Consider the following 27642-nt stretch of genomic DNA (forward strand, 5'->3'; position numbering starts at 1 on the left):
CAGATAAAAGGTAATAATTAACTTATCAAAAGACATGTAAATGTTCAGTACAGTCAGGTCCACATGATAATTCATATGCTATTGTAGCCACACATCATCAAATAGAAAAATAATTATATGACACTTATTTACAATTATCACATTGAAACTTCCTGGCAGATTAAAACTGTTTGCCGGACTGAGATTTGAACTCGGGACCTTTGCCTTATGTGGGAAAGTGTTCTACTGACTGAACTACCCAGCATGACTCACTACCCATACTCACAGCTTCAGTTCTGCCAGTACCTCGTCTCCTACCTTTAGTAAGTTTGACAGCTTTTCTTTCATTGTTATGCATTGTTTAAACCTAATGTTTTTGCCAATTTTTCTAATACATGTTTACTGTACCGTGTAAATTAAAATAGTGTGTATGTACAGCAGTTTATCGCACAGTTTTCCATACTTAGACTAACATTTTCATGTTCAGATTAACCAAACAGCAGCTCTTCACAGAAGCTCTTCTGCAAACTTTGCAGAACTAGCACTCCTGGAAGAAAGGAAATTGAAAAGACATGACTTAGCTAGAGCCTGGGGGTGTTTCCACGATGAAATTTCCACTGTGCAGCAGAGTGTGTGCTGACATGTCAATAGAGCACCTTGCCTGTGAAAGGCAAAGGTCCTGAGTTTGAGTTTCGGCCCAGCATACAGTTTTAATCTGCCAGGAAGTTTCATATCAGCGCACACACCACAGCAGAGTAAAAATTTCATTCTGGAAACATCCCTGGGGCTCTGGCTAAGCCATGTCTCAGCAATATCTTTTCTTGCAGGAGTGCTAGTTCTGCAAGTTTCGCAGAAGTGCATCTGTGTCATTTGGAAAGTAGGTGACGAGGTACTGGTGGAACTAAAACTGTGAGGACAGGTCGTAAGTTATGCTTGGGTAGCTCAGTTGTTAGAGCACTTGCCTGCAAAGGCATAGGTCCTGAGTTTGAGTCTCAGTCTGGCACACAGTTTTAATCTGTCAGGAAGTTTCATATCAGCACACACTCCACTGAATAGTGAAAATTTCTTTCTGTAATGATCATATTACAGCACTGAATTTGTACAGAAGTCAGATTTACTACTTATATTATTTGGTATTATTATACACATCAGCTGGTTATACTAAGAAATTCAGTGGTGGAGTAGGAGTTGGCCATAAAGAAATCGTTTACACTCCTCTTATACTGAATAATATGAGAGATCTTAAAATAAGATTATGCTGCGATTGTCACTGAAAGATTTGTGTTGCCCTCTTGACCCACAAACATGATTTATTCAGCATCTATGTATCTACAGCCTTATATTTTGGATTACACCTATTCTGCAAAAATTGTGAGTTCTTTCAAAGATTCTTTACAGTGATTATGCAGAAAGTGCCCCACATCATGGACAATATTACTGAGTACATGTCTATCTAGTTTACGGTCAGATATAGAGCTAATAACTTACAGTAGAGCTAATAACTTACAGAATCCATACATATTATATAATGTATGTTTATATGTACATATCAATTCCTTTCGTCTTCCCCTCTTCTCCCTTTCCTGATGAGGCAACAGTTTGTTGTGAAAGCTTGAATTTTGTGTGTATGTTTGTGTTTGTTTGTGTGTCTATCGACCTGCCGGCGCTTTCGTTCGGTAAGTCACCTCATCTTTGTTTTTTATATGTGGTTTATATGTACATATGTATATATGATCCACATCTCCTCCCAAACCAATGAACTGATTTCAACCAAACTTGGTCACATATCACTTACTGCCTGGAAAGAATCACTGTGAATAAGAACAGCCTACCTATAAAAGGTGTGGGGGTGAAAAAGAAGTGTAGCTCATAACACACGAAGAGCCAGACTATATTCATCCAACATTTGAGAATTAGAGCACTTAATGATTTAAAGTGAACTTTACACATAATTTCAAACATTTAAAAACATTTTCTCACTGGCAATCCCTGAAAAATTATTTATTGCTTACCACGTTCTTGCTCTTCATGCACTAAAACTGCTGTATCAAGCATATCATTTTAATTTATTACTTCTTTATCCCTAACTGCCTTCACAACACATTTTTGCAGGCAGCATTCACATATACCACTGAATGTACCAGCAAAATTATATCATTGTTTGACACATAATTCAGGAGATGTGACATCATAAGTACCAAGATGTGTGAATAACTGTCACATAATGCATTACATGTAAATTTATTACTTCTTGCTGCTAATGCTATTTGCAACACATTTCGCAGACAATATCCACATATGCTACTGAATGTACTTACATAAATGTATCATTGTAAAACAGACAGTTCTGAAGATATGACATCAAATACAGAGATGCATGAATTTTTACTTCTTTACTACTAATTCTTTTTGCAACAAATTTCGTGGACAGTATCCACATATGCTACTGAATGCACCTACAAAAATACAGGGTGTCCCACTCAAAAGAGATCCCACAGATATGTGTACTAATTCCACTGAAATTGCACTGTGTAATTTGTAATGTTTGATGTGGCAACGCTGCACCCTGCAACATCGTTTGATGCAACAGTGTGTTTCCATGCATCACTCTGGTGAGAGCTCAGAATTCAATGTTTAGTGACAATTTATCGCTATTGTGTCGAAGAGTACATGTTTCTTGTGAAACAATACTGGATTACTGGTTCCATTAAGACATGTCAGCAGATGTTTGTTGAACAGTTTGGTGGCGAGCATATACTGTCTAAAGACTGCAGCCAAAAGTTAGTGAACAAGATGGAGAGCAGTGGGACAGTGCTGAATCTTCATAGCGGGGGACGGCTGCCATTATTGGAAGAAAAAATGACTGGCATGAAACAATGATTGTTGGCCTCTCTTGCAAAGTCTGTTGGATGTTTATCTCAGGAACGTGGAGTATCACGAAGCACATGTTACAGAGCTGTGAAGAAAGCCAATATGTATCCATACAGGTTTACAGTTTTTCAGGAACTGAATGTCAATGACAGAGACTAAAACATCATATTTTTCTGTTGCTTTCAGCAATTTATTGCTCAGAGGAAAGAAATATTGCAGTATACATGGTTCAGTGATGAGGCATGGTTCCACCTCACTGGCTGTGTAAACTCTCAGAGTACACATTTCTGGCGTAATGAAAATCGACATGCACTGGTAGAGCAACCTCTGCATTCACAAAAGATTGGCAATATCAAAATTTCGTATCATCAGACCAATTTTTTTTAGTCTGCTTTGACAAGTGCAGTTTACGTTAAAATGTTTTGGGAATTTGTGAAACAGTTGGTTGATGAAGACCTTACCCTTGGCTAGAACCAACAGCATGGCATCACATGCCACATGTCTCGAGTGATCATGGCCGAGGTCAAATCATTTTTCCCTGACAGAGTGATTTCAAAAGCACTGTGGCGACCGAGGTGACCCGATGTAACACCACATGACGTTTTCATCTGGGGTGGCCTAAAAGGCAAGGTCTACAGGAACAAACACAGAGCTTGGAAGACTTATGAGAGAACATCATCTATGAAATCTGCAGCGTCATGTTCAATAGGATTTACAAGTCAACAGTGGCCCCTTCCATCACCTTTTGTGGCTCACCTTTATTTCCCCACGAACAAGGTGTGACATGTTCATTTCATTTCACTTCCTGATTTGTTTGCAAAGCCTTTAAGTGTAATTTAAGCAAATGTTTGTTTGTGGGGCCTCTTTCATGTGGGACACCCTGTATGTCATTCTATGACACATAGATCAAGAGACATGACATCATAAACAGTGAAATGCATGGAAAACTGCCGCAGCATGCTTGATATTTTAATTTATTACTTTTTTCCAAAGTACTGTATTTACATCACATTTTACAGACACTATCCACATATACCACTGAATGTATGTGCAAAATTATGGTGTATGACACATAGTGTAGGAGATATGACATCGTGGACATGTCGTCAAAACCAGCGCCAATAAACTGGTAATGAAATTATAGCTGACAGTAGTATTGAAAGTTGTAATATTCCTATTGGCTGTGGTCCTCTCTTCCCATTTAACAATGATGGATATATTGAATTCATAAACACTGAGCTGTGTGAAACAATACTGGCGGATGATTTTCAACATAGGTACAGGTGAAATATGCATACAGATGTGTGTAAAATATGCTAAATATGTGTGTAATATGAGGTCTGTTCAAAAAACTCTGGAATTTTTGTGCCAGTGATGTGTTTGAATGAAATGGGGTTGGTATCCCTACACACACATGTGTTTAATGTGTAACAGCTGTTTTAAGTTTCGTTGTTGTATGTAGTATGAAAAGGGAAGTTGCTACTCACCATATAGTGGAGATGCTGAGTCTCAGATAGGCGCAATGAAAAGACTGTCGCAAATAAAGCTTTTGGCCAGTAAGACATTTGTCATACACACACACACACACACACACACACACACACACACTCTCATGCAAACAAAACTCACACACATTTGCGTGAGTGTGTGCCTGTCATCTATTTTTGATGAAGGCCTTACCGGCTGAAAGCTTTATTTGTGACAGTCTTTTTGTTGTGCCTATATGCGACACAGCATCTCCATTATTGGTGAGTAGCAACTTTACTTTTCATAATATTATTACATTCCATCCTTGATTTTCCATTGTTTGATTGTTGTATGCATGTTAGTTATTGTTCAGTGCTGCATTAAGTAGAATGATGTATTGCATGGTTTGTAAATTTCTAGATCGCAGAGTTAGAGGAGGAATGCATCTGCATTAAAGTTTGTGTGAAACTCAAGAAAACCTTTACAGAGACACACCAAATGATGCAGGAAGCCTATAGTGATGCCTACTTAAGCCATAGTCAGTGTTACAAATAGTACCCATTGTTTAAAAATGGCTGGTTGGAAGTTAAAGATAGCCCTTGTTCAGGGCGCCCTTTGACATCTACTGACAAAGCTCATGTCAGGAACATCAATGAAATTGTGTGTGCCAATAGAACTGGCTGTCAGGTGTTGCAGAAGAATGTAACATTTCAATTGGATCATGTCACAAAATGTTGACACAGCATCGTGTTGCCACCAAGTTTGTCCCACAGCTCATAAGCCAAGACCAGAGAGACTTTCGCCTTGCGATCTGTGAAGAGCTTTTGGATCGCACAAATGAGAATGAGATGTTTCTTAAGAGAATCATAACTGGTGATGAGATGTGGGTCTATGGTTATGATATTAACACCAAGGTTCAATCTTCACAATGTGTCGGGAAAGGTTCTCCGAGGCCAACAAAAGCTCATCATGTCAGGTTAAATGTCAAAGCTACGATGATAGTTTTTTTTACTTTGAAGGATTAGTTCATCATGAATTTGTGCCACAGGAAAGCTTTTGGATCGCACAAATGAGAATGAGATGTTTCTTAAGAGAAGCATAACTGGTGATGAGACGTGGGTCTACGGTTATGATATTAACACCAAGGTTCAATCTTCACAATGGGTCAGGAAAGGTTCTCCGAGGCCAACAAAAGCTCATCAGGTCAGGTTAAATGTCAAAGCTACGATGATAGTTTTTTTTACTTTGAAGGATTAGTTCATCATGAATTTGTGCCACAGGAAAACTTTGTTAATCAATGGTACTTTCAGGGCATTTTGTGACACCTGCGAGAAAATGTGAGAAGGAAACAACATGAAATGTAGTGAGATAATTCGCAGCTCTTGCATCACCATACTGCTCCGACACATGCATCCCTGTTGGTATATGACTGTTGTACAGAAATCTCTGTGCTGCCTCATCCTGCATACTCTCCAGACCTGTCCACTGTGGACTTTTTTGTATTTACAAAGCTGAAAACCACACTGAAAGAGTGAAGATATGCAATGATAGATGATATAAAAGAAAATTCACAGACGGTGCTTTGTATGATCTGGCGAGAGGCGTTCTGAGACTGCTTTTGGATGTGGAAACGTTATTTACAAAGCTAAAGACCACACTGAAAGAGCAAAGATTTGCAACGATAGATGAGATAAAAGAAAATTCACAGATGGTGCTTTGCATGATCCAGTGAGAGGCGTTCCGAGACTGCTTTAGAATGTGGAAATGGTGTTGAGAGAGGTGTATGAATTGTGGAGCAGAGCATTTTGAAGTAGATTGTGCACAATAAGTAAAAGGTAAATGTAGAAAAATTTAGTGGACAAAGACCCAGAGTTTTTTTAACAGATCTCGTATATGTGACGCATGTGTATGCAGGCGAGGCCCTGAGTAAAAAGCTCCTCCTAAACTACTAGACTGGTATCAACCAAATTTGGTACACATATTACTTACTGCCTGGAAAGAAATGCTGTGGGGTTAAGAATCAGCAGCTTTCTATTGGGGTGGGGGTGATAAGTTGGAGAGAAAAGAGGTGAAGAGGAGATGGACAAACAGAGAGGGGGGAGATGGACAAAGATAGGGGGAGAAGAAGATGGACAGAGAAAGGAAAGAGGAGGAGGTGGACAAGAGAGGGGAGTGGAGGAGATGTGGAAAAGTAGGGAAAGAGGAGGAGATAAACAGGAACAGGTGGAGGAAGAGATGTGTGGAGAGAGGGGCAGGAGGAAATGGACAGTGAGTAGTGGGTAGAGGAGATTCACAGAAGGGGGGGGAGGGGGGTGATGGAGATGGGCTTAGAGGGGAGGGGCAGATGGGCAGGAGGAGGGGAAGGAGAAGATGGGCCAAGAGAGGGGGAAGCAGGAGATGAACTAATAGAAGAGTGGAATAAGTGCATACCCAGGCAGTACTGGGTACTCAGATAGTTGTTGGTAAAACTTAAATAATCACAGCTGAACTTGGAATAATAACTAGTAAGTGATGATGCAGCAACTGGAAGCATTTTATTAGTAGTCAAGAAAATTAGGAAAGTAAAACTTACTGTCACATAAAACAAAAATAGGTTCTGGAAAATTTGGAATTTTAATTTGGAAAGTCAGGAAAATATTTTCATGAAAAAAAGTTGCCACACTGATAAGAGAGAAATTTTTTTGGCAAAAATACACGTAGAATCTATTATTAAGTTCAGTTCTGTCATTTTCTACAGACAGTATGTGCAACAACTTGTTAACAATTGCATTGTAATTACTTTTCAGCACCAGGCATATGTTGCCATTCCTATAAATTTGGTGAAATGCATTGTATCGTGTTATTCACATGTATGCTTCAATTTGCATTCATGAGCACTTATTGTCTAAAGTGTTGATTACACCACATGACCACAGACTCAGTGGGGATTCAAAATAATTGCAGGGAGGTTACGGTACATGGAAAAAATATATTGTACCACCTTCTCTGGCCATAAAAATGACTTTGATGCTCAAGAAAGGGGATGTAAAATTATACTGCAAAGTTCATTTTAATCACATTATTGTAATTACTTTTCAATGCCAGGCATATGTTGCCATTCCTGTACATTTGGTGAAATGCGTTGTTTCGTGTTATCCACATGCATGCTTCAATTTGCCTTCATGAGCACTTATTGTCTAAAGTGTTGACCACACCACATGACCACAAACTCACTGGGGGTTCAGAATAATTGCAGGAATGTTACGGTACATGGAAAAAATATAATGTACCTCCTTCTCTAGCCATAACAATAACTTTGATGCTCAAGAAAGGAAATGTAAAATTGTACTACAAAGTGCATTGTAATTACATTATTGTAATTACTTTTCAGCACCAGGCATATGTTGCCATTCCTGTAAATTTGGTGAAATGCGTTGTATCGTGTTATCCACATGCATGCTTCATTTTGCCTTCATGAGCACTTATTGTCTAAAGTGTTGACCACACCACATGACCACAAACTTGCTGGGGGTTCAGAATAATTGCAGGGATGTTAAAATACATGGAAAAAATATAATGTATCGCCTTCTCTATCCATAACAATAACTTTGATGCTCAAGAAAGCAAATGTAAAATTGTACTGCAAAGTGCATTTTAATCACAGTATTTGCAACATATCTTTGGCACCACATTCACTAGAGGATGTACATTACAATTTTATAATAGCAATTCTTTCCATTTCCAGAAGATGTCAGTAAAGACAGACAAAGAACAATATACTCATCTTAGCCTTTATTAGTGATGGTGCAGAAGTTTTTAAAAAATGAGACAGTTTATAGGTTATTGACGATGCTTATTTCACAATTGTCCCGTCCATCACTGAGGCATCCTACGGTTCCTGAAATGCAGACCTCAGAACCCTTTGCCACATGTCATTATATAAAGTTTTAAAAATCAAATCAGGATAAAGTGTAAACTTTTGTGGTTGGGAATGTCACACTTATTAAAATATTATCTACTGTTGTTCGTTGTTGAATGACTTTCTTGGAGAAACTTGATGTTTTGGCCCCATCTGCAGAGGATATCTTCAGGGGGGTTTTAGATTAGGAGAAGGTCTAGTGCACACACTGACCCATTACTGACTGAAATAAAACTGACTGAAAACATGATACATGATGCTTCTGTGTAGGAAATTTTAGTTTAGTTAGAAGGAAGTCAGGGTGTGAATTGGACCTTCATTTGAGCTACAACCTCCTCGAAAATGGCCTCACATGTGGGCTCAAATCACTGGATTCCCATGAGAAGTTCATTTGATAGCAGCACAATAACCCAGAAATATTGTAATAATTTCGAATCAAGTCATTACATTACACAATTACAAAATCAGTTGCAATTGACTTTAATACACTACAGTAATTTGATGCAGTTCTTCAGATAGCAAATGTTTGTTTAATTCTGGATATCTTACATACATTTTTCTACTGATATTGGACTCCAACAGTTACTCACATTCAAAATGTTGTTTTGTCTCTGTGCAAATTTATTTTACTAAATGTAGCCAGTTTTTTTAATAAAAGATATAGAATTGATGTCTTTAAATAATGGTCTATATATTATTAGTGTAGTATTGTTGGCTGTATACACTCATGCTCATGAATTAAGCATAATACTGATACATCATGAAACAATGCTCTGGTGGGTGGTTTGTGGGTTTAAATCACCTCAGCGTATGACCATGCGGTGCATTTGACCACATATGCAGAGGTTTGTTGGTGCATGTCAGAGTACGGTGCAGCGAGTAACTTTGCAGATGTGCTAATGGTGACTGTGTGTTGAAAATGGCTCAAAGAACACATACAGATGACGTTATGAGGGGTAGAATACTAGGGCGACTGGAGGCTGGTCAAACACAGCAGATCGAAGCACAGGCCCTACGTTTCCCACAAAGTGTGATCTCAAGATTATGGCAATGATTCCCGCAGACAGGAAACGTGTCCAGGCACTACAGTATGGAATGTCCACAGTGTACAACACCACAAGAAGACCCATATCTCACCATCAATGCCTGCAGACGGCCACGGAGTACTGATGGTAGCATTGATCGGGAACTTACCGTAGTCACTGGAACAGTTGTCTCCAGACACACAGTCTACAGACAACTGAACAGACATAGTTTATTCTCCCGGAGACCTGCAAGGTGCATTCCACTGACCTCTGGTCAGAGGAGAGCTCGTAAGGCCTCGTGTCAAGAACACAGTACATGGTCTTTGGAACAGTGGTCCCAGGTTATGTTCACAGATGAATCCATGTATAGTCTGGACAGTGATTCTCACTGGGTTTTCATCTGGTGTGAACCAGGGGCCAGATACCAACCCGTTAATGTCCTTGAAAGAGACCTGTATGGAGGTCATGGTTTTATGGTGTGAGGTGGGATTACAATTGGCGCATGTACACCCCTGCATGTCTTTGACAGAGGAACTGTAACAGGTCAGGTGTATCGGGACGTCATTTTGCACCAGTATGTCTGCCTTTTCAGGGGTGCAGTCGGTCCCACATTTCTCCAGATGGATGATAACGCATGGCCCCACCGAGCTGCCATTGTGGAGGAGTACCTTGAAACAGAAGATATCAAGCGAATGGGGTGGCCTGCCTGTTCTCCAGACCTAAACCCCATCGAGCTGTCTGGGACGCTCTCAGTCAATGTATCACTGCACGTCTTCAAACCCCAATGACACTTCAGGAACTCCGACAGGCACTGGTGCAAGAATGGGAGGCTATACCCCAGCAGTTGCTTGACCACCTGATCCAGAGTATGCCAACCCATTGTGCGGCCTGTGTACGTGTGTATGGTGATCATATACCGTATTGATGTTGGGGTACATAAGCAGGAAGCAGTGGTGTTTTGTAGCATGTGTGTTTTGGGACAGTTTTCTCAACTTACCACAAATACTGTCGACTTACAGACCTGTGTTGTGTGTGTTCCCTATGTGCCTATGCTATTAGCGCCAGTTTTGTGTAGTGCCGTGTTCTGTGGCACCACATTCTGCAATTATCCTTAACACTTAGACGCTGACACCCATAAAAATATGGGCTTGCGCGGCCTGCCCTAAAGTGCGGCGCCCGTAATTTTACGGGCGCGTGTTCTCGTTCTTCCCCTTCCTTCCTTTGTGTGTTCTTATGGCTCCCACTTGCCTGGGAGGTGCTGCATGGACTGTAGTTCGAGTATTGGTCACTAGATGGTGCGGGCATGCTGTGGAAGGGTGTGCTTCCCTTTTCATTTGTTGGGTTTTGTGAGCGGCGATTTTTTCTCGCGCGGTCTCAGTAGTGTCGACATGGTGAAGTGTGGCTTGATGGACGAAGAAACCGCTCGCGAGTTATATTGTGATTTAGAAGAAAGTGACGTTGATTTGTCAGATATACTGTATCCATCATAATTACAATTTTTGTGTAAAATAAAAAAATTTCCTCCTAGAAAATACAGTGAATATACCTTTGACCAATTTTTCCTCTTTTCAAAAACAATGCTATAATAATAATGCTTGTCAAAAGTATGTATTAATTCAAGAGAAAGATATTATATATTGTTTTAAACAAGAAAGTCTAGGTTTTTCAATAAGAGTAATTTTATTGATATCAATATAATAGAAGGAAACATTCCACGTGGGAAAAATTATATATAAAAGCAAAGATGAGGTGACTTACCGAACAAAAGCGCTGGCAGGTCGATAGACACACAAACAAACACAAACATACACACAAAATTCAAGCTTTTGCAACAAACTGTTGCCTCATCAGGAAAGAGGGAAGGAGAGGGGAAGACGAAAGGAAGTGGGTTTTAAGGGAGAGGGTAAGGAGTCATTCCAATCCCGGGAGCGGAAAGACTTACCTTAGGGGGAAAAAAGGACAGGTATACACTCACACACACGCACATATCCATCCACACATACAGACACAAGCAGACATATTTTATTGCTATAACTGAAACCTTTCATGAGTTGTAGTAGTTTAAAATATGTTAAAATCAGCCAGTCTTTATGGCAGACACCTGCGCGCAATGGCTCAGGACTCAAAGTGTTAATTTATGAGCATGAGTGTATATTATGAGAAATGTGTTTTCAGTCCCTAAATCTGACTGATGCTCATTAATTGTCTGGTAATTACTATTTTTAGACATAATACTCTTTCTATGTTTTGCGAAATATGTCTAAAAAAAAGCAATGTTCGTATTATGCGCACTCAAGTATGCAGACTTCACAATACACCAGCATCAAAGGTTTTCTTACTCACTATCACGTCAGTTACATCTGGAAACAAAGGCATCTGTAGCAATCTGTGGGTATCCAGAAAGCAGCCTACAGAAATGAGAACTTTGTGAGTGGTATGCACTGATGGCAGCTGTTCTGGTGGTGTCTGCAGGTGGCGACATGGGAGCCGTGGAGAGCAGCCAGCAGAGGAGGGGGCAGTTTGTGGAGGACCCCTGGTGGAACCCTCCCCCACAGACCGTGAGGCAACAGGTACGTCTGGTGCACGTAGTGATGTTTGCAGTGTTCTGCTTTTAATCCTAGCTATACCAATGCATTTTCCGTAATATATATTACCAACAGAAGGATACTTAAAAAGAACCAAGTTAATTGTTCAAATGGTTCAAATGACTCTGAGCACTATGGGACTTAACATATGTGGTCATCAGTCACCTAGAACTTAGAACTACTTAAACCTAACTAACCTAAGGACATCACACACATCCATGCCTGAGGCAGGATTCGAACCTGCGACCGTAGCAGTCGCGCGGTTCCGGACTGAGTGCCTAGAACCGCTAGACCACCACGGCCGGCAAGTTAATTGTTGTTGATTTATATTAACAACATATTTTAAAGAGGTACTGATGTGCAAGTAGGGCCCAAAAACTGAAAATACCTTTTAGCACACTCTTAACAGTACCAATGTACTTTCAGTAACATGTACTAGTGAGGGAGGGGGTGGGGGGGGGGGGCAGTAATTTTCACTACTGGCCATTAAAATTGCCACACTAAGAAGAAATGCAGATGATAAATGGGTATTCATTGGACAAATATATTATACTAGAACTGACATGTGATTACACTGTCACGCAGTTTGGGTGCATAGATCCTGAGAAATCAGTACCCAGAACAACCACCTCTGGCCGTAATAATGGCCTTGATATGCCTGGGCATTGAGTCAAACAGAGCTTGGATGGCGTGTACAGGTACAGCTGCCCATGCAGGTTCAACACGATACCACAGTTCATTAAGAGTAGTGACTGACATATTGTGATGAGCCAGTTGCTCGGCCACCATTGACCAGACGTTTTCAATTGGTGAGAGATCTGGAGAATGTGCTGGCCAGGGCAGCAGTGGAACATTTTCTGTATCCAAAAAGGCCCGTACAGGACCTGCAACATGTGGTCGTGCATTATCCTGCTGAAATGTAGGGTTTCGCAGGGATCGAATGAAGGGTAGAGCCACGGGTCGTAACACATCTGAAATGTAACGTCCACTGTTCAAAGTGCCATCAGCGCAAACAAAAGGTGACCGAGACGTGTAACCAATGGCACCCCATACCATCACACCGGGTGATACGCCAGTATGGTGATGACGAATACACGCTTCCAATGTGCGTTCAGTGTGATGTCGCCAAACACAGATGCGACCATAATGATGCTGTAAACAGAACCTGCATTCATCCGAAAAAATGACGTTTTGCCATTCGTGCACCCAGATTCGTCGTTGAGCACACCATCACAGGCGCTCCTGTCTGTGAAGCACCATCAAGGGTAACCGCAGCCACGGTCTCCGAGCTGATAGTCCATTCTGTTGCAAACGTCGTCGAACTGTTCATGCAGATGGTTGTCTTGCAAACATCCCCATCTGTTGACTCAGGGATCGATATGTGGCTGCACGATCCATTACAGGCATGCGGATAAGATGCCTGTCATCTCGACTGCTAGTGATACGAGGCCGTTGGGATCCAGCACGGTGTTCCGTATTACCCTCCTGAACCCACTGATTTCATATTCTGCTAACAGTCATTGGATCTCGACCAACGCGAGCAGCAATGTCGCAATATGATAAACCGAAATCGTGATAGGCTACAATCCGGCCTTTATCAAAGACGTAAACGTGATGGTACGCATTTCTCCTCCTTACGTGAGGCATCACAGCAACGTTTCAGCAGGCAATGCCGGTCAACTGCTGTTTGTGTATGGGAAATCGGTTGGAAACTTTCCTCATGTTAGCAGTTTGTAGGTGTCCCCACTGGCACCAACCTTGTGTGAATACTCTGAAAAGCTAATCATTTGCATATCACAGCATCTTCTTCCTGTCGGTTAAATTTCGCGTTTGTAGCACGTCATCTTCGTGGTGTAGCAATTTTAATGGCCAGTAGTGTAGAACAATAACAAAAAATTTCAAAAATAAATATTTCATTAATTGTTGTTGACTTTTATTCACAACATACTTTTTAGAGAGATACTGATTTGTAAGGAGGGTCCGAAACCTGAAAATATTGAATGACATTCATTATCAATGAGTCTCATCACAAGGTGTATTCACCCTACAAACACACGCTGGCTGCCGCACACGGGCTACTGGTACTTCAGTCATATTCCACCACTATCCATAAGAAGATCATAGCCATTGCTGAACGTGTGGACAAGAATAAAAAACAAGCTGGACTTACCAATTCATTTAGAAATTTCATCAGAATCGTAGCGCCTGTGGTCCAGAAAAGCATAATAGCACACAGCAATCAGCCTGCACAGCAGTAACTTTGCAATGCAAGAAACCTGGGATAAACAATGGCAGGAGCAATCTTCCATGATGCAACACTAGTTAATCAAAACTCCCTGGGTGTAACGAGCATGTTTTCATCTACCCTGACAACACTACTGGAAGCTTAATCTGATCACAACAGACAGGGGCAGATGTGCTGCATTGGTGCACCAAATGGGGATGGAAGTTCTCCCTTGAATGTGATTGCAGTGAAGATTTTGACAGCCAAAAGTCCTCAAGTGTTTGCTAATGTGTTCAGGAGATGTCAGGTTGCTCTTACCAAAGAGGAACATCATTTTGAGCACCTACTGTAAATAAAGGTAAGCTTCAGTTACTCAGATGGCAACATTGTTTATGCTTGACTCAGGGGAAGTGTATGTGCGGCTGACTACCAGGAGATTAATGTCCAAGAGTAGGGTGTGGCGGCAACCGTTGGATGTAGTGGTGGTGGGATGTGGTGGTGGTGGTGGCCATGCTGCACAACCCATGGACCCCTCCCAGGCATCTTTCATGAGACATTCTGTATTAAGTAATGCACCACTGAAGGCTTCTTGGTGGCATCACTATGTGGGTGTGTTATATGGCCACACAGTACAGAAGAGCTTTGTAGATGCCAAATTTCTGAAATGAAAATATCCCAAAATGAACATCATCTTGAAGATAGAGCATGAGGTTGGTTACCATTCCTAGATGTATTTGTCTGTAGAAGATCTGACACTACTCTAGCCAGAAAACCAAAAAATATATTTAGGTGACATTTTGCACTGCCATATAGCCCAAAAGCAAGCAGTGCTTTTATTGGGCCTTCCTTATCTGTGACAATAATAGCTTGGTATTAGAGTGGAATTACTTAATTGGCACATTGAATGGCAATGGCTGTGATGGCTTACCCATAGATAGTGATTTCAAATGAAATATTATTTGTTATGCTAATAGAACGTATGCAGAACTGCCTTCTCACTGTGTTAGTTTACTGTTTTTTCTGGAGTTATTGACCACATGAGTAGAATTCTTCACAGAATGGTAAAAATACCACATTTTTCAGTCAGGATAAAATGAAAGACTTTATCTGACGCTAAACATACATACCTAATCAACTATACACTGTGACAGTCTATGAAGTGATGTGAGTCTGTGCCAAAGTATATGTGGACAAAACTGAAAGAACACTAAAAGAGTGTACTAAAGAACATAAATGCCACATATGGCTATAACAAAGAGAGAAATCTACAGTAGGAGAACATCAGTGGATCTGCACCCAAGATATAAATTTCATCAGTGTATGAGCACTAAAGGAAGGCAACATTTTTACAAAGGAATTCTAAGAAGCAGTTGAGACTTCTTAGGACAAAAATAACTGCTATAGAGATGATGACTATATGCTTCCAGCTTCACAGCTTCCCACCATCAAGGAAGTAAGTATGAAACCATGGCACATTAGGAATACAAACAATTACTGGGAAGCTGTCTGTGTGTCATGACAATAATATTTTGATTAACATTCCACATCCCAAATCAACTGTTTCAGTTAGGTTCATTCCTCAATGAGTTTAGTATTATTATTATTGATTTTAAAGGCAACTTCCAATATTTGTTCTGTTAAGTTTTTCCATTCCTTGTTGACGTTTCCCTCCACTGGAGGCAAGCAGTAGAATGTTATCAGCAAACTAAGGGTCAGACATGCCCCATTATCATGTATTGCTTCTCCAGCTTCCTAATTTATAGGGCTAATGCTTTCGTCTAGAGTCTGAGCCTTCTCAGAACAGAGTGGTTAATGTGGAATCTGCTTCATTGACTCATCTTTCAACTCTGAATTTCTCACTATACTAATAAAATCCATTGCAAGATGTACAAGTGACATTCACCTGGTGTTTCAAGTAACATGTGTTTCTCTGTAACTTACTAAATAATAATATAATGGAAGGAAACATTCCACGTAGGAAAAATTATATATAAAAACAAAGATGAGGTGACTTACCGAACAAAAGCGCTGGCAGGTCGATAGACACACAAACAAACACAAACATACACACAAAATTCAAGCTTTCGCAACAAACTGTTGCCTCATCAGGAAAGAGGGAAGGAGAGGGGAAGACGAAAGGAAGTGGGTTTTAAGGGAGAGACATATGTCTGCTTGTGTCTGTACGTGTGGATGGATATGTGCATGTGTGCGAGTGTATACCTGTCCTTTTTTCCCCCTAAGGTAAGTCTTTCCGCTCCCGGGATTGGAATGACTCCTTACCCTCTCCCTTAAAACCCACTTCCTTTCGTCTTCCCCTCTCCTTCCCTCTTTCCTGATGAGGCAACAGTTTGTTGCGAAAGCTTGAATTTTGTGTGTATGTTTGTGTTTGTTTGTGTGTCTATTGACCTGCCAGCGCTTTTGTTCAGTAAGTCACCTCATCTTTGTTTTTATATATAATTACTAAATAATAAGTTACAGGAATATTTATTTAGATAGGTAAAAGTAAGAAACATTACTCTTTCTGCATAGTTATGAACATGATTTATTTAGTTATTTTTGAGGGTTATAGCAACAAGTTATATTTGTTAATAACAAAACATAATTTTCTTTTATCATGTAGTTGAGGTATGAGGGCTGATCTGCATAGACTGACACTGATTTTTTTCAAAGATGTTTATTACACCATTTCATTGTTTTCATGATCTTTTTAAAGTTCTCCCATCCTTTTTAAATGCACTTTTGCACTTTTTGTAGTGTCTCTACCAGTCCTCAAACACATGGTGCTGTCAGGTCCTTGAGAATCACTTCACTTTTCTTGAGCACTGCTTCAGAGTTCTCAGTTTTCTTTCAGGATAATAATGATGCCACCATGACTCATAACCAGTGATAATCAATTCCAGAAATGCATCCACTCTATCAGCAGAGAGATGCAGCACCTCACAACTTGTCTCTATGCACATAGCCTTTTCTTCAGGACTCAACAGACATGGCACCCATTGGACACAAACATGGGTCATATGGTGATGATCGTGCATAATTGCATCTCTTCCCTGTGTTATGTAATGCTCTCCACTGATTCTCACATACAATCACAGCAGCTGTGTTGATGTTGACCTCAGTTACAGCAGAAGCCAAAACACCAGGCCCACCTTGCCTAAAACAAACTATCTGGCCTTCTTTGATGTCCTCCAACAACCTAACTCTGTTGCACAAGGTAGTGCATCTTCACCATATACTTGCTGCAGCTTTTCATAAGTCTTGTAAGTTTGATTTAAACAACTACAGAATGGTACTGCGCCATACTGCTCCTCTCACATCACCTCCATTGTTTGGTATGTAAAATGTAAAGAGTGTCTACAGGATAGAGCATTACTACCAATCTACCAATACAAGAGTGCTGCCACCTTTGGACATTATACATAAGAACTCTCTCTTTTCAATTATTCATGGGACAGATAGGAAACTATCACAGCTACAGGCAAAATTCAGTCTCAGTCTTTGTTGATCAGTGCTCATATTTAAAACAACCATGTACAAATAAATTTAAATCAAATTTCTATCAATTTTAGTTAGGAGCTAGAAACATTGAAAGTTTTGTGTGTGTCTGTAACATGTTGTACATAAATCTGCTGGTGTCACTGACTGACAAGCTTCCTCACTGCACTGTTTGAAGTGAAAGGAGGTTGTGAGTTCAATGAGATAAACATGATTCCTTAGATAGTCCCACAAAAAGAAATCCACTGATGGTAAATTGGGCAACAGTGCAATCCATTCCTGAGGACCAAGGTGTCCTAACCATCTTTCTGGAAATCAAGTGTTCAATTCCTGCACGTGATCATGTGCAATATGGGCTGGGTGACCATCATGCTACATTACCTAATGTCTAAGCTGGCGCTTTTGAGGAGAGGACCTAAATTGTCAATGATAAAAACTATAAAATTTCTCATCAAACATTCTCAGGTTTATATACGTCACACTTTTCTGTACTGATCTCTCCCCTCATATTTAATTTTAATTTAATAATAGGGCTTCAACTGATTTACATTAACTTTCTTCTGCTTATTCCTAGGCATCCATATTGTCACATTTGGTAGATCTGCTGCAATCACTTCATATGGTCTTTGGCATTGTGAATGTATCTTCTTAGAAACACCCCTCCTTACAATCTCATCTCCTATCCTAAATATTTTTGGATTCTCCATCATGTCATATTGAGCCTTACTGATTTCTTTTAGCCCTTATTTTCCTTTACTTGTGTTACTTGGTATGCTTCTTGCATTCTAGTGTGCAACTGATATACTTATTTATCATAATTATACCAAACTTTGTTTTCCTTGTTTACTTTTCTCCCAAACACTAACTCAGTGCTAATATGTGGCTATTGTATTAAAAAGTAAAATATGATATGGTACTCACAGATCACAGTTACTATGGTCCTCTCTTATGAAGTGTCACAAATATTCCACTGGTGTCTTGTAAGTTATCTCGAGTGCCCCTTACATCTGTGGGTGAAACACTGTATCTGGACCTCCGGAACCTTAATAATTTGCATACTTCATTGAACACTTTACATTAAAAATTTGACACCTGGTTTGTCAATAGCACTGATAGAATTCTGCACCTTAACACAATTTCTCTTACAAATTCCTGTCCCACTGTTCCAGTGTTCTGTCTCTTGATGGGCACTGCTAGTGTGAACTTACTCAGGTCATCTTGGAATATCAGGATGTATCAATTGCCACTTGTTGTTTTATCTAATGGCCCTATGATGCCTATGTTACATTTCTTGAATACTGCCATTATTCTATCTGTAATTACTAGAGGTGCCTTTATTCTGCTCTGGATGGAATTTGTTTGTTGCACTTCCTAATCTTTTCTTCTACCTCTCTTTTCATGCTTTCTGGTGCTTATAATTCTCTTTTCAGTCTGAGGTTCTGTGCATCCCTTGATGCAATGGGTTGTAGTGCATTTCCTTCATAATTCTGTCCTTTCCCTCTGTGCCAAATTCCTCATTTTCTTCCTCTTGTTTTTCATTTACCTAACCACTCTCGCACTGAAGTGCAAAAGAAACTGATATAGGCATGTGTATTCACATACAGAGACAAGTAAACAGGAAGAATACAGTGCTGCTGTCAGCAACAGCTATATAATACAACAAGTGTCTGGCTCAGTTGTTAGATCAGTTACTGTTGCTAAAATGGCAGGTTATGAAGATTTAAATGAGTTTGAACATTGTGTTTTAGACTACACATGAATGATGGTACACAGCATCTCTGAGGTAGCGATGAAGTGGGGATTTTCCCATGTGACCATTTCACAAGTGTACCATAAATATAAGTAAACCAGTAAAACATCAACTCTCCAACATTGCTGTGGCTGGAAAAAGATCCTTCAAGAATGGGACCAAAGACAATTGAAGAGAAGTGTTCAGTATGACACAACCTGCAGATTTCAATGCCGGGCCATCAGCGAGTATCAGCGTGTGAATCATTCAACAAAACATCATTGATACGGGCTTTTGGAGCTGCAGGCCCACTCATGTACCCCTGTTGACTGCTTTATTCCTTGCCTGGGCCCATCAACACTGACAGCTGGACTGTTGATGACTGGAAACATGTTGCCTGGTCGGATGAGTTTCATTTCAAATTGTATCGAGCAGATGGACATGTACGGGTATGGAGAGAACTTCATGAATATGTGGACCCTGCATGTTAGCAGGGCACTGTTCAAGCTGGTGGAGGCTCTGTAATGGTGTGAGGCATGTGCAACTGGAGTGATATGAGATGCCTGATACGTCTAGATATGACTGTGACAGGTGACATGCATGTAAGCATCCTGCCTGATCACCTTCATCCAGTCATGTCCTTTGTGCATTCCAATGGACTTGGGCAATTCCAGTAGGACAAAGCAACACCTCACATGTCAAGGATTGCTACAGCATGGCCCCTGGAAACTTTCTAAGTTTAAACAGTTCCACTGGCCACCAAACTCATCAGACATGAATGTTATTGAGCATATCAGGGATGCCTTGCAACATGCTGTTCAGAAGAGATCTCCATCCCCTCATACTCTTATGAATTTGTGGACAGCCTTGCAGAATTCATAGTGTCAGTTCCCTGCAGCACTATTTCAGACATTAGTCGAGTCCTTGGCACATCATGTTGTGGAACATCTGCATGCTCGCGGGGGCTCTACACAATATTAGGCAGCTGTATCAGTTTCTTTGAGTCTTCATTGTATAAGGCCTGTATGTTTAATTATATCATATATATCATCAGACTGCATTCAATTTAATGCACCTGCATTTGTACTGAGTTTTCTTGGTTTACACACAATGCCAGAAGAATACTCCTCTAGTTTCAACTTCCATTTTAGTACAAGTCCACACCAATGACTTATGATCTGTTATTAAGGCGAAATGCCTCTCATAGGCACATTGCCTGAACTGCTTTGTTGTTCACATGATTGCTAAGCATTCTAGCTCAGCTGGAGAATAGTTCCTTTCAACCGTATCAGTGACCTTGAAGCTTAGGTGACTGGTAAATTGGCACCTATCTTCATTTGTCACAGAACTGTTTCCAACACCTCTTCAATTGTGCGTGTTGTTACTATAAACAATTTCTCAAAATCTTGGGAGTTCAATATCTGACGATTTACTAATCTCTCACTCAATTTTTCAAATGCTCCTTGTTGTTGATCTTTCCATTCATATGGCACTTTGGTCTTCTGCAGTTTTACGCAATGGATTTGCAATTTTACTGAACTTTGGAATGAACTGATGGTAATGTCCACCCCAGCCCCATATACTCTTCTTAATTCCTTTGCGTATTGCAGAACTGAGAAGTATTCTACCTGTTCCACTTAACACTTGTCTTGCTCTACACCTTCATCCGGTGTTTCATATGATAAAAATATTACTTCCTTTCTCAGTAATTCAGACTTATCTGGTTGTAACTTTGACCTATGTGCCCTTAAAACATCCAACATTTGCTGCAGCTTTTCATTATGTTCCATTGATGAACCTCTGTAGCAGATAATGTCATCCAAATACACTAAACACATGCAATCCTTCCATGGCTACATTCATTAGTTTCTGGAATGTGCATTCTTTGGCAGCCTTTTATACTCATAGTGCTGACAATTTGCACTATACCCTGTCTTTTCTCTGTCTGTTGGATCTATCAAACTCTGATAGTACCCATTGATTAAATCCAAAACGTCCAATATCTCAATTCTCGTAGAAATGGAAAAGGCTTCCCCGACTGAAATTTTGACCAGTTTTCTATAGTTGGTTGTGAATCTGTATTTCATACTGGCATCTTTTTTTCCCTTATTAATGGTTTCGTTGATTTGCTCCTGTAATACCACCATTTGTCACCTTTTAAATAAAAAAAAAAAGTTGCAGTATGCAATATGAAGTTTGTCCAACTTGTGTTGATCCTTTTTGTTCAAATGATCAGATTGGCTGCTTCTCTAACCTGGGTGATACAATTTCTGTTCAGGTCCAAACCATTTGATACTGTCTGGATTGATGTCACTTTCTCTATTGGTACCCCTAATACTTATGTAGCTCTGAGATCATACCCTGTCTCATTCATATTCAGTACGCTGAGAATACATACCTGTCATTACTTCCTGTTTGGCGGTAGTAACTTATTTTTCATTACAGGAATTTGATCTTGTTTCTATGCATGTCCTTTAATTTTTTTTCTTCCTTAGGGCCGATTCTCATGTCACTTTCTGACACCACACTACCTTGCCTTAAAGATAACTCATCACTTTTTGTCTCACAACTTACCTTTGATTTGCATAGCTTATTTTTTACTTCACCACTTTGTGATGTACGCTGTTTTGTCGTATTTCCCTCACATGTGTGACTTACCTTTTTATTCATAGATTCTTTTAGACATCTACCAAAACTGTTCATTTACACCTTCTTTGCAGTCTGACTCACAGACTGCCACAAAGCTTGCCTTCTTTGATTATGTATCAATTTTATGAGTTATCTTTTAATTTGTTTTCCATTACCTGTGATTGTTACCTGCCCATAGATTTCATAGAAATTTGAAGTGTTACTTCTGTCTCTGCCAGTGTCAGCAGTGGGATATTTTGACCGTGTCTACTAATTGCCCTGTCTCCATAATTAATCAAAATCTTTTGCTTCCTCAAGAATTCACATCCTACTAGACTGCCTAAGGAATATTCAACCTTTTTCATATGACTTGGAACCCGCACTTCACTGGCACTTTCCCTTCTATTAATAAAAGCAGATCTGTAGATCCTAACAGCCCACTGTACTTTTCAATCTATCGACATCTTTCCTGCTATTTAAGGCTCCTTTTGTGAGTCTCTCTTCCTTTATAAGTCTTGTATGTGCTCTGATATCTATTAATAACTTAACTGCCTTCCTAATTCATTAATTAAAACTTCTGGGCTGAATTGCCATGGTCCATATACAAAACTTCTTCTCCTTCCTGACGTTTCGTTGCCTACTATAGGCAACATCTTCCAAGGTGAGTCAGCAACTCACCTCGGAAGATGTTGCCTGCAGTAGGCAACAAAATGTCAGGAAGGAGAAGAAGTTTTATATATGGACCACGGCAATTCAGCCCAGAAGTTTTAATTAATGAAGATGCTGGCCATGAAAGCTTATATGTTATGATTTGCCTTCCTAATTCCTAGTAATATACCATCATAATTTCATTTCATGCTTCACAGTCAGTGACTCTAACTTTTGGCCATTTTGTCATGGTAATGTGCGACTGCATATCCAAACCATTAGTTTCCCTTAATACTTGTTGGTACAGTCCCTAAATTCTCATTGCATTGGGTTCTAATGTGTTATGTGTTTTACGATCCTGTGTTTGATGCTTGTGCCTTTTGCAATTTTCACATATCGTTATCTTTTTACATTCAATGTCAATGTGCCCTTGTTTATCACAGTGATGACAAAAGTTCTGGAAGCTCCTATCGTCTTGCACCTTCACGGCTGTCGCTAGTCAATGTACCCTTGTGCTCCTCTTTGACTTCTCACTATCTCTATCCATGTGACCCCTCTGCCCACAGTTATAACATTGTGTTCCAATTCCTTACAAACTATTCCTGGGAAGTGACCCTTTTCTTCGATGGATAAAACATGCTTTCCTCTTGCAGTGTGCCACCTAAGCAAATTTGTCCACCCTGCTTTCTTCAGTTGTCTGAATGCTGTCACTTGCTAGGCCCTGTATGAAGGAAGACCATCCTAGTGCACATACCAATTCTAGTTCACTGTATGGTTGTGCTGTCTCATACTCTTGATCAGGTGGTCGAGCAGCTGGTGGGGTATAGCCTCCCATTCTTGCACCAGTGCCTGTCAGAGCTCCTGAAGTGTTGTAGGAGTTTGAACACATGCAGCGATACGTCGACCAAGAGCATCCCAGACGTGCTCGATGGAGTTTAGGTCTGGAGAACAGGCAGGCCACTCCATTTGCCTGATATCTTCTGTTTCAAGGTACTCCTCCATGATGGCAGCTCACTGGCGCCATGAGTTATCATCTGTAAGGAGGAAGGTGGGACCCACTGCACCCCTGAAAAGGCGGACACACTGGTGCAAAATGATGTCCTGATACACCTGACCTGTTACAGTTCCTCTGTCAAAGACATGCAGGGGTGTTTGTGCACCTATCATAATCCCACCCCATGCCATAAAACCATGACCTCCATACAGGTCCCTTTCAAGGACATTAAGGGGTTGGTATCTGGTTCACACTAGATGAAATCACTGTTCCGACTATACCTGGACTCGTCTGTGAACATAACCTGGGACCACTGTTCCAATGACCATGTACTGTGTTCTTGACGCCAGGTTTTACGCGCTGTCCTATGACCAGGGGTCAGTGGAATGCACCTTGCATGTCTCCGGGCGAATAAACCATGTCTGTTCAGTCGTCTGTAGTCTGAGTGTCTGGAGACAGCTGTTCCAGTGGCTGCAGTAAGGTCCTGAGCAAGGCAACCTGCAGTACTCAGTGGCTGTCTGCGGGCACTGATGGTGAGATATCGGACTTCTTGTGGTGATGTACACTGTGGACGTCCTGTACTGTAGCGCCTGGACATGTTTAATGTCTGCTGGAATCGTTGCCATAATCGTGATATCACACATTGTTCTATGACCTGCTGTGTTTGACCAGCCTCCAGTCACCCTAGTATTCTATCCCTCATAACATCATCAATATGTGTTCTTTGAGCCATTTTCAACACACAGTCACCATTAGCACATCTGAAAACATCTGAACACTTACTCGCTGCACCATACTTTGACATGCACCAACACACCTTTGTGTATGTGGACTGCTGCCAGCGCCACTGTGTGATGACCGCAGGTCAAATGCACCACATGGTCATACCCTGAGGTGATTTAAACCCACAAACCGCCCACCAGAGTGTTGTTTCATCATGTATCAACATTACCCTTAATTTATGAGCGTGAGTGTATGTTACCTACATAAATGTATTCTGAAAATTTCATATATTAATAATTTTTGGTATTGTGACTTTCTTTCTGTATATGTAACATCACAGTAGTTAATGATAGGCTCAAGATTTGTTGAAGTGAAAGTTCAGCACCCGTAGCTCTACACAGCTCAGATTTTTGGGAATTTATGAATTGTTGCACCACCAGAGCATTGTGCCCTCATGTATATTACTACTACTACGTGATCAGGCCCAGTGGACCGCACGCATCTACAACTTTCCTCCTCCACTGCATTCTGTCCATTGCTGCTATCAGCCATTCGTCCACAGCTATTGACACTTGGTTTAAATCTTCATGGAGTCCATCCCTCCAATGCTTCTTGGGTCTCCCTGGCGGTCTCTTTCCTGTAGGTGTGAAATCCAGGAGCTTCCGAGGCCATCTGTGATCCTCCATCCGGGCCACATGGCCGGCCCAGTGCATTTGTTTGGCTTTGACAGTTCCTGCTGTGTTGGGCTGCTGGTATAGTTCCTCAAGGTCTTGGTTGTATCTGATCCTCCATTCCCCTGCATCTGCATCCAGAACCAGACCGAAGATCTTCTGAAGCACTTTTCTCTCAAAAACAAGGAGCTTATGGAAGTCCTGTTTCTGGATACTCCATGTCTCACAGCCATATAGAACAACAGGCTGGATCAGGGTTTTGTACAGTCGAATCTTGAACTGTCTGGAGAAAGATTTGGACCAAAGCAGTTGTGCTAGGCTGTGGTAAGATCAGTTTCCTGCTTGTATTCTGAAATTTATCTCTGCTTCACATGACGAGTTCTCAGTGAAAAGTGCCCCTAGGTATTTGAATTCTTGCACTCCCTTGTAGGAATGGTTCCCAACCTGCAGTGATTGTAGATGATCAGCAGTCTGACAATGGCCACATGTCATAATGAGGTACTCTGTCTTGGCTTCGTTTATGCTTAGCCCAAATTTGCTGGCAGCCTCCTTTAGTGCTTTGATCATTGCTTACAGATTTATGAAACAGTAGCTGAGCAGCAACTTAGAATACTAAATGTGTATGGAGTGAGATACACTCACATTTACTGCCACGCAGGGTTCCAGTGTAGCAGTGAAGGAGCTACAGGAGAAGCTAGAGGCAGCAGAGGCCGCGCGGAAGAAAGCGGAGGCAGAGCTGTCATCTTCCAGGGCGGAGTCCGCGAGGCTGGAGGAGGAGGTGCACGACCTGGAGCAGCAGCTGGGCGAGGGTGAGGAGGAGAGGGAGCAGTTGGTGCGCAAGTTGGAGCTTGCGGAGCGCGGCCGGCGGGAAGCGGAGGTGGAGCAGCGCCGGCTGCGGCAGCTGCTGCAGGAAGCCGAGGAGCAGCGCCGCCAGATGGAGGCGCGTGTCGCCACCCTGGAGAGGCGACTCACCATGGCGCAGGACAGTGCACCGGCACCACGGGCCGCAGCGGGGGCGTTTGTCACCATGGAGACGAGGGCTGCAGCTGACAGGTGTGTTACTGTACTGGCAGCTACTTGTACCACCACCACTAATACCCTTTGTACTAATATGGATATTAGTAACAAAACACGTAATAAAGAAATACATGACCCCAACACCAGAGATAGAGAGAGACCTCATGATATCTCTCATAGGACAACACTTTGTGAGAAAAGCACTCACTATGGAGGCATAAAACTACTGAATTGCTTCCATCCTCATACCGTATTTACTCAAATCTAAGCCACACTCGAATCTAAGCTGCACCTGAAAAATCAGACTCGAAATCAAGGGAAAAAAAATTTCCCAAATCTAAGCCGCACCTGAAATTTGAGACTCGAAATTCAAGTGGAGAGAAAAGTTTTAGACCGCACCTCCAAATCAAAACAAAGTTGGTCTATTGTAACATGAGATACAATTTAGGTTGAATGGATAAAGATACAGCTACAGTAGTTTGGTTCGAGTCGTAAACTTAGCAGTTAAGCTTTCCAGGTACCCATTGCTACACGTCAGGCGCTTCGTCTGTATTTATACGGGTACCCTTCCTTTTTCATGTGCTTCTTCTGGTTTGAATTGGTTGCTTATTTTGCTTTGATCTGATAACTGCCATTATCTTTGTTATAGGTGTTTACGTCACTCTAAGCTTAAAATGCATTATCGTACTTCTTCATGCATTGTTTGTCGCATTTTGATAATGAGTGTTTAGGACCTGTCACCGCTTGCGGCGCGGCTTGCTTCTGTGTGTGCTACCGCCTCTTACAATAAAAAAAAAAAAAAAAAAAAAAAGAGAAATTGTCTCATTAGTGAAACAATGGCAAGAGACTGCTATTTGTTGTTACTTACAATGCTGCTTTCTTAGATAATGATCAACAAGAACCAAATAATAGACTTCGTATGATGGAAGGTGTTCTGAACGAGAGTTTAGCGAAAATTTTTCTCCGTTTGAAAATCTTTGCAGACGCCTCTTTAGTACGTTATATTCTGCACAGAAATTAGATTCATCTTAGATTTAAAAATCTAGTCATGTGCCGTGCTTCATTTCTGACTGTATCACTGTTCAGCATAAGAATAATACTAATATAAACATGACATGATATGTATATCCTTCCAGGTTTGCTGTTGTCTCACTCTAGTTTTGTAGTTTATTAGGCAGACAGGATTTAAATGAGATAGCAGCAAACGTGAAAGAATACATGGCAAATGTTTACATTCTTCTACCTTTTCTTTTAATTTATTTACTGACGCAGAGGTTTTGGCGCCAGTATTTATCTTTGTGCCTGGAAAGCATGCCTGTATAGCACTACATATAGTTGATGGCAGAAGTTAGTTGTGGCGGCACCTACCAACATTTTTCAGAACTTCTGCTTACTTTGCACGTGATTCTAAGCCGCGGCCAGTTTTTGGATTACAGAAACTGGAAAAAAAGTGTGGCTTAGATTTGAGTAAGTACAGTATCTCCAAATTGCCCATTACAGAAATAAAAAAGAAATTAAAATTATGGCTCCTAAATAATCCTGTGTATTCAGTAGATGAGTTTCTACATTTAGTACACTTGTTTGGTGGAAGACCCTTTTTCTAAAAATATATGTATCTCAGATCATAGACTGTGTCACAAACTGTAAATACATGAATCTCAGATCTGAAGGCTGTGTCACAAACTGTA

At 40.8% G+C, this 27642-nt stretch overlaps 1 protein-coding gene across 2 annotated transcripts in view; it reads left to right on the top strand.

Annotated features, from left to right (window-relative positions):
- LOC126428239 (plectin) overlaps positions 1-27642 on the top strand; it is a 213286-nt gene that overhangs the window by 35353 nt on the left and 150291 nt on the right. For both annotated transcript variants that reach the window (XM_050090154.1, XM_050090155.1), the window contains exons 2-3: positions 11713-11810; positions 25596-25990. In XM_050090154.1, coding sequence (XP_049946111.1) covers positions 11721-11810; positions 25596-25990 — 485 coding nt within the window. In that variant the 5' untranslated portion in view covers positions 11713-11720. The remainder of the gene's footprint in view (positions 1-11712; positions 11811-25595; positions 25991-27642) is intronic.

Source organism: Schistocerca serialis, chromosome 12 (assembly GCF_023864345.2).
Source record: "Schistocerca serialis cubense isolate TAMUIC-IGC-003099 chromosome 12, iqSchSeri2.2, whole genome shotgun sequence".
Taxonomy (NCBI): Eukaryota; Metazoa; Arthropoda; class Insecta; order Orthoptera; family Acrididae; genus Schistocerca; species Schistocerca serialis.